The sequence below is a fragment of the Giraffa tippelskirchi genome, chromosome 7 (assembly GCF_054371585.1).
Source record: "Giraffa tippelskirchi isolate mGirTip1 chromosome 7, T2T-mGirTip1v1.2.pri, whole genome shotgun sequence".
Classification (NCBI taxonomy): Eukaryota; Metazoa; Chordata; class Mammalia; order Artiodactyla; family Giraffidae; genus Giraffa; species Giraffa tippelskirchi.
In genome coordinates, this window is record NC_137281.1 from 84,366,350 (window position 1) to 84,379,559 (window position 13,210).

The 13,210-nt window shown below is 38.8% G+C and overlaps 1 protein-coding gene across 21 annotated transcripts in view; it reads left to right on the forward strand.

The window, feature by feature from the left end:
- The window catches only part of LRRC49 (leucine rich repeat containing 49), a 149,294-nt gene extending 137,199 nt beyond the window's left edge, over positions 1-12,095 (forward strand). For all 21 annotated transcript variants that reach the window (XM_081506229.1, XM_081506235.1, XM_081506231.1 and 18 more), the window contains 2 exons: positions 454-607; positions 11,426-12,095. In XM_081506229.1, the coding sequence (XP_081362355.1) occupies positions 454-607; positions 11,426-11,629 (358 nt within the window). In that variant the 3' untranslated portion in view covers positions 11,630-12,095. The remainder of the gene's footprint in view (positions 1-453; positions 608-11,425) is intronic.
- Positions 12,096-13,210: the final 1,115 nt, after the last annotated feature.

Sequence of the window (13,210 nt, forward strand, 5' to 3'; positions counted from 1 at the left end):
TAAACTTAAACCAGTATTCCATTCCATTTCTAGCTATGGATAATACTACTGAGCTACATAATGAAATTATGAACTATTTGTGTGATTTATAAGATGTGTAACCAACATGTTTTATGGGATATAAAGACTATGGAAGTTTGGTCTACTATGTGTTTAATTGCTTTGTGTGTGTGTGTTCTGTGTTATTTAAGTTTTATACTGATTTTTTAAAGACAGTTTTTTCATCTTAGAAATGCTTGAGACATGTCTTTGTTGATGACTGGTAGTGAAACAAAAGAATTTGAGTTATATAACTTAATTGGTAGAGAAATTGGAGTAGTGAATTACTTTAAAAACTCAAACTTATAGAACAGATATTCAAAAAAGCATATACTACCCTCTAAAATCAACAGAAAAGACATTTTCGCCAATTGGATAAGTAACTCTCTAAGTCTCTTTACGGTCTTTCTACAGGAAGAAGCAATTCCGGTATCTTCTAGAAACCAAAGGGAGAAAACCTGGTACTGTCAGTGAAGAAAATAATGATAGCAAGAGACTTGTGGGAGAAAACACAAATCGTGCTACACTGAATTATACCACGAGAGACTTTTATACTGAAAAGCTAGAGGTAAAACTACCATTTTCTTTGGAACTTATTGCCTGGATAAATTCCAAATGGCTTGAGACTTGGGAGTTATGCGTTTCTGTCCTAATCATTTAAGATAACCTTTTTTAATTCTGGAATGTTACTCAGCCTCATATCCAGAGCTGGGGGCAGTAGGCACCAAGGAATTAGGGAGAAGTAGAGCCCTTAGTTCAATATATTTAAGCAGAAAAGAAATGTTCAAAAGAAATAGGTACCAAAAATTTAGACCGAAGTAGGACCAGGATTTCTGTCCTTTATCGAGGCCATCTTTGCATGAAATGTTCCCTTGGTATCCCTAATTTTCTTAAAGAGATCTCTAGTCTTTCCCATTCTGTTGTTTTCCTCTATTTCTTTGCACTGATCGCTGAGGAAGGCTTTCTTATCACTCCTTGCTATTCTTTGGAACTCGGCATTCAGATGGGAATATCTTTCCTTTTCTCCTTTGCTTTTCACTTCTCTTCTTTTCCTAGCTATTTGTAAGGCCTCCTCAGACAGCCATTTTGCTTTTTTGCATTTCTTTTCCATGGGAATGGTCTTGATCCCTGTCTCCTGTACAATGTCACGAACCTCTGTCCATAGTTCATCAGGAACTCTGTCTATCAGATCTAGTCCCTTAAATCTATTTGTCACTTCCACTGTATAATCATAAGGGATTTGATTTAGGTCATACCTGAATGGTCTAGTGGTTTTCCCTACTTTCTTCAATTTAAGTCTGAATTTGGCAATAAGGAGTTCATGATCAGAGCCACAGTCTGCTCCCGGTCTTGTTTTTGCTGACTCTATAGAGCTTCTCCATCTTTGGCTGCAAAGAATATAATCAATCTGATTTCAGTGTTGACCATCTGGTGATGTCCATGTGTAGAGTCTTCTCTTGTGTTGTTGTAAGAGGGTATTTGCTATGACCAGTGCATTCTCTTGGCAAAACTCTATTAGCCTTTGCCCTGCTTCATTCTGTGCTCCAAGGCCAAATTTGCCTGTTACGCCAGGTGTTTCCTGACTTCCTAATTTGCATTCCAGTCCCCTATCATGAAAAGGACATCTTTTTGGGATGTTAGTTCTAAAAGGTCTTGTAGGTCTTCATAGAACCATTCAAGTTCAGCTTCTTCAGCATTACAGGTGGCAAGAATACACAGAAGAACTGTACAAAAAAGATCTTCATGACCCAGATAATCACGATGGTGTGATCACTCACCTAGAGCCAGACATCCTGGAATGTGAAGTCAAGTGGGCCTTAGAAAGCATCACTATGAACAAAGCTAGTGGAGGTGATGGAATTCCAGTTGAGCTATTTCAAATCCTGAAAGATGATGCTGTGAAAGTGCTGCACTCGATATGCCAGCAAATCTGGAAAACTCAGCAGTGGCCACAGGACTGGAAAAGGTCAGTTTTCATTCCAATCCCAAAGAAAGGCAATGCCAAAGAATGCTCAAACTACCGCACAATTACACTCATCTCACACGCTAGTAAAGTAATGCTCAAAATTCTCCAAGCCAGGCTTCAGCAATACGTGAACCATGAACTTCCAGATGTTCAAGCTGGTTTTAGAAAAGGCAGAAGAACCAGAGATCAAACTGCCAATATCCGCTGGATCATCGAAAAAGCAAGAGAGTTCCAGAAAAACATCTATTTCTGCTTTATTGACTATGCCAAAGCCTTTGACTGTGTGGATCACAATAAACTGTGGAAAATTCTGAAAGAGATGGGAATACCAGACCATCTGACCTGTCTCTTGAGAAACCTGTATGCAGGTCAGGAAGCAACAGTTAGAACTGGACATGGGACAACAGGCTGGTTCCAAGTAGGAAAAGGAGTACGTCAAGGCTGTATATTGTCACCCTGCTTATTTAACTTATATGCAGAGTACATCATGAGAAACGCTGGGCTGGAAGAAACACAAGCTAGAATCAAGATTGCCAGGAGAAATATCAATAACCTCAGATATGCAGATGACACCACCCTTATGGCAGAAAGTGAAGAAGAACTAAAGAGCCTCTTGATGAAAGTGAAAGAGGAGAGTGAAAAAGTTGGCTTAAAGCTCAACGTTCAGAAAGCTAAGATCATGGCATCTGGTCCCATCACTTCATGGCAAATAGATGGGGAAACAGTGGAAACAGTGTCAGACTTTATTTTTTTGGGCTCCAAAATCACTGCTGATGGTGATTGCAGCCATGAAATTAAAAGACGCTTCCTCCTTGAAAGGAAGGTTATGACCAACCTAGATAGCATATTTAAAAGCAGAGACATGACTTTGCCAACAAAAGTCCGTCTAGTCAAGGCTATGGTTTTTCCAGTGGTCGTGTATGGATGTGAGAGTTGGACGGTGAAGAAAGCTAAGTGCTGAAGAATTGATGCTTTTGAACTGTGGTGTTGGATAAGACTCTTGAGAGTCCCTTGGACTGCAAGAAGATCCAATCAATCCATCCTAAAGGAGATCAATCCTGGGTGTTCATTGGAAGGACTGATGTTGAAGCTGAAACTCCAATACTTTGGCCACCTCATGCGAAGAATTGACTCATTGGAAAAGACCCTAATGCTGGGTAGGATTGGGGGCAGGAGTAGAAGGGGACGACAGAGGATGAGATGGTTGAATGGCATCACTGACTCGATGGACATGGGTTTGGGTAGACTCCGGGAGTTGGTGATGGACAGGGAGGCCTGGCGTGCTGCGATTCATAAAGTCGCAGAGAGTCGGACACGACTGAGCAACTGAACTGAACTGAGGACCAGGATTCAGATCTCTCTGAATTAAGAAAACTGGAATAGACTTGCTCTGAGTACTTACCTGTGCCAGACTGGCAGAAGACACAACAGAACCTCCATTTCTCCAAGGACCATTGCGTAGGTCCTTGATGTTTTAATTCACTATTTTATTCTCCTACAGCATTAGCTTCTGTGTTCTTAGTCACATAATTTTAACCTATTCTGTTCCCACTATAGTCTTTTAGACAGAAAGGCTAGAAGCAATTGTTTACTCCTTTATGTGTTCAGAAGTTTTTTGAGGGAATGCTGTGTTTGGGGACTGCAGAACTATAAAGAAGAGAACCCTGCAGTGCGTGCCTTGATGGAACGCACAGAGAAAGGTGAAGAAACAAGTCATCTAAATAAAAATAAGATGTTAAAATTCTGCAAGAGTTTTTGAGGGGTCTAAGGGGTGTGTGTGAGTGTGCATTGGCCAAATATTTTTCAAATGTTTTATAATGGTTGTGAGATTCTTTATTCAAACTATATTGTAGCTGAAAACTCATTATGTCAAAAGAAAGCAAAACAGCAGAGCTGCTCCTGTTGTAGATGGGGTTCAGAGCTCTATTTGATTGTATCTTCTATTCTTTTTCTTTCTCCTCACCTCATTCCCAGACCTGAAGAATCTCTTTGGAACCCATAGGCCTTTAAGGATTATACTTTGAAAAGCACTTAAGTCAATGCAACAATATTTTTATACCATCCTGAGGGATGTTTTGAAAAGATTCTGCTTGAAATTCTAGCGCATGAAAGGTTACTGCTTCATGAGAACAACTCCAACAGTGGAGAAATTCTTACCCATGCTAAGCTGCCTCCTGATAACTTTCAATTAGTGATGCTAGTGTTGCCTTATGTAGAAAACAGAGCAAATATCTTCCTTATGAAAACTCTTTAAATACTTGAAATAAATTACTTGAAGTCGTCTTTATAGTTATACTTTCTTACATTCAAAAATCACGTATTGAGCACCTGTCACATGTAATACTTGGACTGTAAGAAGTCACTGTTATTATCCTCATGAGTCTCACGTTCTAATGGAGGAGATAGACATATGCAGGGATAATGTAAATCACTAAGTCAAGAGAGTGTAGCTCAGGGAAACTCTACTCAGTGCTCTGTGGTGACCTAAACGGAAAGGAAATCGAAACAGAGGAGATACATGTATACGTATGGCCGATTCCCTTCAACACAGCAGTGTAAAGAAACCATACTCCAATTTTTAAAAGGCAGTTTTCCTTAAATTAATTTAAAATTTAATATAATCACAATAAGAAACCAAAAATTTTTCATTGAATTGATCCTACAGTACCTGTGGAAAAATAAACATAAATAACCATAAAAACTCTGAAAAAGAAAAATGATGAGGAGAAAACTAGCACTACTAGATAAATTAAGACATGGTCTTATCAGTTAAAACAGGGTGTTTATGGACAGATAGTCTAGTGGGATAGAATGGAAAATTCAAATGTACATCTAGATAAAAAAGAGAATTTATGATATGATAAAGAATAATCTCAAACAAATCAGGAAGGATTATCCCAGTAGTGATTTGAAAATAACTACAGAATTAAGGGGGGGAAAAATCTCGATTCAGACTTTATAATTACATCAGCATTAATTCCAAATGAGTCAGAGATGTTGAAGTTTATAACGAAAGGGTAAGATATCTACAAGAAACCATGAAAGATTAATGTGCAGCACTGACATCAGAAAGATCTTCAGAGACATAAAATAAGAGATGACAAAAAACAAGCTGAAAAAAATAATTTGCAGCTAATCTCCCTAAATTATCAAGAACTTTTAGAAATCAGTGAGAAAAGGGACCAACAAGCCAGTATAGGTTGTGTTACTTATTCAAAAATAAATTTAAAATAATATACAATTTACCATAACAATGAGAGTAAACACTGTCATTCAGTTCAGTTGCTCAGTCGTGTCCTACACTTTGCAACCCCATGAACTGCAGCATGCCAGGCCTCCCTGTCCATCACCAACTCCCAGAGTTCACCCAAACCCATGTCCATTGAGTTGGTGATGCCATCCAGCCATCTCATCCTCTGTCATCCCCTTCTCCTCGTGCCCTCAACCTTTCCCGGCATCAGGGTCTTTTCAAATGAGTCAGCTCTTCGCATGAGGTGGCCAAAGTATTGGAGTTTCAGCTCCAACATCAGTCCTTCCAATGAACACCCAGGGCTGATCTCCTTTAGGATGGACTGGTTGGATCTCCTTGCAGTCTAAGGGACTCTCAAAAGTCCTCTCCAACACCATAGTTCAAAAGCATCAATTCTTCAGTGTTCAGCTTTCTTTAAAATATGTATAAGTCCTCCACAGAGAAAATTGTAAAGTTTTATTGAAAGACATTGAAGAAGAACTAAATAGATAGTTTATGTTTATGGACAGAAACTTTCTACATAGTAAAGATGTCAGTTCTTCCTAAATCCATCAGTATAAGGCAGTTCTAATCAAAATTTGGACAGTTATTTGTGGAACTTCACTAGTTGATCCTAAAGGTAGAGTTTGCTCTGATAGAGCAAAGAACTTAAAATAACACAACAGTATAAATGAGGATAACTTGCCTTACCAGATATGAAGTACAATTTTTACCTGTAGTAATTGAGGCCATATAGGAATAGATTCACAGATCTGTGGACAAAATAGCCAGAACTATCCCATGTTTATGGGAAAACTTTGTACAGATATCAGGTATTGCTGACTAGTACAGACAGACTAGCTAATAAATGCTACTGAGGAAATGAAATATCAAATCAGAAATACATATCCCTACTATGGTGTACTTTGTTAAAAACCATATTTAAAAAATTAACTCCAGATCAAATAAAAACCCAAATATGAAAAGCAAACTTTAAAATTCTCACTTAAAAAACAGTTGAAAATATGACCGTGTTTGGGTAGGCTATGATTTTCTAACCCCCTGCCCCCCAAGGGCACAAATTGTAGGGAGAAATTTTGATAAATTTGGCAATAGAGGTCATTTTTCGAAAAAAACAGGAAGAGTTTCCATGGAGTTAGAGTCTTGATTAAAGTGGTTTGAGAGGTAAATAAGCAATCAAGAAGAAAAGATAGCAAATGCTGACTCCTGTTTTGAGAACTATCAAAGGAAAAATAAAATCTGAAGCCACATAACATTTGGAAAGAATAATATGCCATTAGGAGATTTGGATCTGAGCCCATGATTCCACCACTTATTTATTACCTGAAAGACCTTGCCCTGGTCCCTTAATCACTTTCCCTTGACTCACAATGTAGCATTCCCCACTTCCTGAAAAATATTAAATCACTGCAACACAAAGTGCTCATTCTCTCTCCTCTGTATATCTTGAGTTGTTGAAGGAATTACTTGAAGTAAGTTTCTCACAAATCAGGATAAGCCACCCCTTTCACTGTACGTATGACATATATAATTCTGTTTCTTGGTAGGTGTTCATCCAATATCCTGACTCATTCTAAAAAAGATTTAAGATGGACAGAAAGCTGAAAGGGACTTTAAAGAATCCAATCCTGTTATTATACAGCTGGGGGAAACTGGAAACTTAGGTGAACAACTGAGGCTCACATAGTGAATTCTGACTGAACTGCCTCTAGAACTCAGACCTTCTGATTCCTGGCCTTGGCTCCTTTCAGTTTATCGTGAATGCTTCCTAAAGTCTTCTTGACCACCCCAGCACAAAGGGCTCTCATTTCTTTGAACACTGGTGCTATTTGCTGTCTAAACATCTCATCCAGCATTTCTGTACTGTTTCATTTCTTTTAGTTAAGCTTTTAATGTGTGTAGGACACCTTTCCAACTAGACTACAGGTTCTTCAAGGGCTAGATTAACGTTTTCTCCAGGTAGATATTAGTAGATGACGGCTAATCCTGAGCAAGTCTCTCAACCTTTGTTAACCTTGCTAAGCTAAGCCGCGTCAGTCATGTCCAACTCTGTGTGACCCCCATAGACGGCAGCCCACCAGGCTCCCCTGTCCCTGGGATCTCCAGGCAAGAACACTGGAGTGGGTTGCCATTTCCTTCCCCAATGCATGAAAGTGAAAAGTGAAAGTGAAGTCGCTCAGTCGTGTCCAACTCTTAGCTACCCCATGGACTGCAGCCCACCAGGCTCTTCCGTCCATGGGATTTTCCAGGCAAGAGTACTGGAGTGGGTTGCCATTGCCTTCTCCGTTGTTAACCTTAGATTCCCATTTATAAAATGGGGATATGAATTAAATTCCTATACAAGTACCATCATCATTAAAATAACTCTATAACAAGTCTACCATGACCTGCTTTTTTCTGTCTTCATGACAATAAGATTTTAGTTCAATGAACTAACATAAACAATATTGTATAGAGTTCATCTCATCAGGATTGAACTTGTGAAATACTTGTTTTATGACCCCCCACAGGGATAGAAAAAAATAAGTGTGTGATGTGTGAAAGCATTTGAGAATGGAAAAAGCATTATTCAAAGAGGAGCAACTTCTTGACAGGTCAGGGCAAGAGAAGTGTCTCTAATGCGCTCTTAAAGGGATAGTTCTGGAAATGCAGAATGAGTCGTGCTGGCAGACACCTGATGAGTTTTAGAGTATACTGCATAGAGATGCAGAGTAATTGGCTTAGTGGAGAGAAGAAATGATCAAGGAAAGATGCTTTCAAACACTTTTACTAATTAAGGGTTAGTGTATATTAGATACAATTCTATATCAACATGTTCATAAAGAAGTCATGGAAGAAACTATCACAAAATTGTAAAGCACCAAAAATTGCACTATGCCGATTAGAAAAGTTTAATTCGTATTATATATAAATATTTAACAAAAGTCATCATTTAAATATCTTCATATTTTTCTTATCCCTTATTACTATAAAAATTTTCCAGTTCTACTGCTACAAATTTTTTTAAAATTCAAAATCATGTTTTAAGAAACTAAGACGTCTGTAAGAGAGGTATTCTACTTCTGTAAATACATTGCTCATTGCAAAATATTGCTTGTTTTAGTTATTGATCTCTAGTGATTAACACTTATCTTTCTTCCTGGTAGTCTCCTTGTTTCCCAAATTTACTGAATATTAAAAGGGAGCAGCTAAACACTGTTCTCACTGATAAGCTGACTTAGTGCACATGACTAAGTCCCGGACAATATTTCAGAGTTAGCGAAGTTCAGTTCACCAGAGAAGTCACCAGCTGGAACCATCTGTTATTTATTGCCCATCAAAATCTGTACATATTTTTATGATAGGTCAATACATGACCTGTTGCTTTTAGCACATGAACTAAATCACATCAGCATGTTGACCTCTGAATGGTAAGTGATTATTTAGAGAAATCTTATATGTCATAAGAAAATTTCCAAAATGCGCCTCTGTTAGAGGAAATTAGTGACAATTGGGACTTGTTTTTAACTTATATTAATTAATCAAGAATCCAAACATATTTATTTTTTGTTTTATAAATTGTAAAACTTTGGAAAAGGAAGAGAAGTGGAAAAAAGGAGTAGAAATACTCATCGTCTCACTACCCAAGTTCAGTTCAGTTCAGTCACTCAGTCGTGTCCGACTCTTTGCAACCCCATGAATCGTAGCACGCCAGGCCTTCCTGTCCATCACCAACTCCTGGAGTTTACCCAAACCCATGTCCATCGAGTCGGTGATGCCATCCAACCATCTCATCCTCTGTCGTCCCCTTCTACTCCTGCCCCCAATCCTCCCCAGCATTAGGGTCTTTTCCAATGAGTCAACTCTTTGTACGAGGTGGCCAAAGTGTTGGAGTTTCAGCTTCAACATCAGTCCTTCCAATGAACACCCAGGATTGATCTCCTTTAGGATGGATTGGTTGGATCTCCTTGCAGTCCAAGGAACTCTCAAGAGTCTTATCCAACACCACAGTTCAAAAGCATCTAATTCTTCAGCGCTCAGCTTTCTTCACCGTCCAACTCTCACATCCATACATGACCACTGGAAAAACCATAGCCTTGACTAGATGGACCTTTGTTGGCAAAGTAATGTCTCTGCTTTTAAATATGCTATCTAGGTTGGCCATAACCTTCCTTCCAAGGAATAAGCGTCTTTTAATTTCATGGCTGCAGTCACCATGTGCAGTGATTTTGGAGCCCCCCAAAATAAAGTCTGACACTGTTTCCACTGTTTCCCCATCTATTTGCCATGAAGTGATGGGACCAGATGCCATGATCTTAGCTTTCTGAACGTTGAGTTTTAAGCCAACTTTTTCACTCTCCTCTTTCACTTTCGTCAAGAGGCTCTTTAGTTCTTCTTCACTTTCTGCCATAAGGGTGGTGTCATCTGCATATCTGAGGTTATTGATATTTCTCCCGGCAATCTTACATACGATGAAATATAAATCTTAGGTATACAATTGTTAAGTTTTGACAAATACATATACTCATGTAACCCAACCTCTATCAAAACTTCATTTTGTACTTTTCTTTTTCCACTTAGCATTATAATGTAAGCAATTTCCTTGTTACTATAAATCTTCACAGTAGATTTTAAGGGCAGTATTTGTTGATATTTTAAATTTAACTTTTTAAAAATTATTTTGCTATTTTGATTTGATTTGGAGGTTTCAGTAGATCCTTTTTCAATTAGTTAAACCTATTTTCTCACTGACATTTATTGTTTATTTCCTTCTCCGTTTATGTGAATTGCTTCTCCTATAATTCTGATTATCTGATCTAGTCCATTGATTTTTTCCATATATATTATGGCATTTTCCATCATCATGCCTGAATACTCAAAGTATCAATAGCCAAAATAAGTGTCGAATTCTTGCATTAATCAAGATGGCTTTGTCTCAGCTTCTAAGATGAAATCCAGGCCCAGTGCCCCAATTACCTAAGGTCTCAAACTTCCTCTGTTGTGTTTTGAACCCAGGTTTTTCATTTGGGCTTCCCTAGTGGCTCAGTTGGTAAAGAATCCGCCTGCAATGTGGGAAACCTGGGTTTGATCCCTGGGTTAGGAAGATCCCCTGGAGAAGGGAAAGGCTACCTACTCCAGTATTCGGGCCTGTAAAATTCCATGGACTCTATAGTCCATGGGGTCGTAAAGAGTTGGACACGCCTGAGCGACTTTCACTTTCACTTTTCATTTGCAGACTGCTAGACCCAGAAGTTGAGTGGGTGCATTGTCTCATCTGAAGGCCAAGTTCTGGGTCCCAGGCTTGTATATATGTCCTCTTTCTCCTTGTACACTTTCCCCCAACTTTGTCCAAATATTCTCAGCCACATAAGTCAGTGTAATGTATCACTACATCCTTTCCTGAAGTATAGAATGAATTCAGAGTGTGGATATTTCATGTGTGTATATTGATGTTAACTGTCCTCAGGGCTTCCCAGGTGGCACTAGTGGTAAAGAACCCTCTTGCCAATGCAGGAGATGTAAGAGACATGGGTTCGATCCCTAGGTTGGGAAGATCCCCTGGAGAAGGGCATGGCAACCCACTCCAGTTTTTTTGCCTGGAGAATCCCATGGACAGAGGAGCCTGGTGGGCTACATTCCATAGGGTTGCAAAAGAGTCAGACATGACTGAAGCAAACTTAGCACGCATGCACATTAACTGACCTCATGTTAATTAATATTGTTAGTATCATTTACCATTAGAAGCCATGAATCTGTGCATTCAGCTAACTTGGGTGAGGTAAACTACCTGCACTGAGAAAGGAGAAAGTCTATCAACAGAAAAATTGTAGTTATGATCCAGTGATTCCAATAAATAAACACTTTTTAAATACAACGTAAAATCTTTATTTTTCCCCACAATTAGCAAATGAGTTTCATATTAGCTCAACTGGAAGTTTTCTTCTCATAGTTGCCAAGAAATACATTTTTAACAGAGCTGTCCCACAGAGCTGGGAGTGAACTGTCAAGAAGGAAGCCCTCAGTTGCTGTCTTTACTCAAGCAGAGCTCTGTGTCAGAGTGTCTAGGAAAGTATTCCTGCTCTGAGGGGTGGGGTCAGAATAGATTATTTCAAGTTTCTCTGGTTCAGCTAATTGTTGCTTTGGTTTGGGGCTTAATTATGATTCAATGCAAAATATTCTTTTTCTAACAGGAAATAAAGGAAAAAAAGAAATTTTGCAAGATGTATATCGAGGATCTTGTGAAGGAAGCCACAGAAATCAACATGAAAAGTGAAGCTTTGCAGAAACTTTGGCCACAGATGTTCATTGAGCTTGTGAGGGATGCAGTTATAGAAAGCCGCAATAAAAATTCCTATATGAAGCTTTGCCTACAGCAGATAACTGACCACAAATAGAAATGGCTTTTAGTTACAATTGAGATTTTCAGTTTTATGTTTTTGATGGTTGAAAATATGTGGGTTAAAAAATGTTAAAACAGCAACAAAACTTTTCCTTCAAGCTAGAAAGACTAGCATCAAAGCATTTATTGCCTACTGTTCTTGTAGTTAAAGGTTAGGAAGGAAAGAGCAAAAGGGAAAATTCATTTCCTATATATGTTGACCAAACAACCTTTGGGAACTAAGCAGTCTTTAGGGCCCTTGAATGGGCCCTGCATCTTGGATTCTTGATTTGACTGGTGCCCCTGCTATAGCCCAAAGCACGTAGTATTCGCTCATGGTTCAGCATGAGTTGCTTCTGTCTACTTTTAGCTGATAATTTTTAGTTACTTACCTCTTTATTTTATGTCATGATTTCAAAGCCAAAAATATGTTTTTTTATGAGTGAAGAATAAACTTATTAATAAATTAGTTTAAAAGAAAACGTGTTTGCCTCCTTAATCCAGTCAGAATTGTCATATTTATTATATGTTTCTCTTTAGCTGAGTAGGAGCCCTTCTCTTTACTTATGTAGGAAGATGCCTCATTCTTCTAAGGATGCATCCTTGGTGCACCACAGAAAGTCCTGGGGGTCACTATGAGCAGAAAATATGAAAATGAGTCCAAACAGGGACAAGAAGAAAGTGTTTTTGCCTTAAGAGATCCTGAGTGTATGTATGTAAAATGCAGTGACTCATCAGTAAGTCTCCTTCTCTGAATGGTGTCTCTTTCATTGCTGGCTACTCTAAGTCTCTTTTTCTAGGTAGGCATGTGTACCTGTATCTCAAAAGTATTAGGGATTTATGAAGGAAAGTTTCTAATTTTTCTAATTCCAGTTGAAGATCAAACAGAGAAATAAGATTTAAGCAGGGGGTTGTCCTGGTTGATGCTAGTGATTTTGGAGCCCATGACCATAGCCAGAAGTGATACAACTTTAGAAACACAATCTTACAGGTCCATAAATAGGAATTCTCCGATTTGCTCAGATTTCACCTGGCAGCTGTATGGAATCACCAGGATATGGGAAAATGAGAACAAAAGTTACAGGACAATAGAGTCTTACAGAAATGCTTGAAGGGAAGGAAGGTAAGCTGCTTTGCTTACACTAAGAAAAGCCTGTGTCCTTAGGAGCTCTTGGTCACCCTCAAGTTTAGGAAGGGCTCAAGTTTAGGAAGTCATGTTTCAGAACATGGCCTTTCAAGTCTCACTGTCCTGGGTTTGCATCTCAGCACTTCAGCTCCCACTTTAGCTTGTGAACCATCTGGACCTCAGTTTCCTCATAATAGCGCATAATCAGGTGAGATAGTGCACTTAAAAGTGACCACAAAGTAAATGAAGCTATTCTTTGTCATCTTCTAGAAACAGGTTGAACCACAGAGTTGGTGGCCCAGGACAGGAAGAACTGTTAGTGTTTCTTGATGACCCTCCATCTCTCATCTGTCTGGTAACCAACTCTCATCTGTCTGGTAAACAGTGAGCCCTCCCCAGGTTTCTGTCTTATTTGGTATAGAAATGAGAGCCCACCTTGAGGGTGATGTTGAGATGAAAAACAAGAGTATC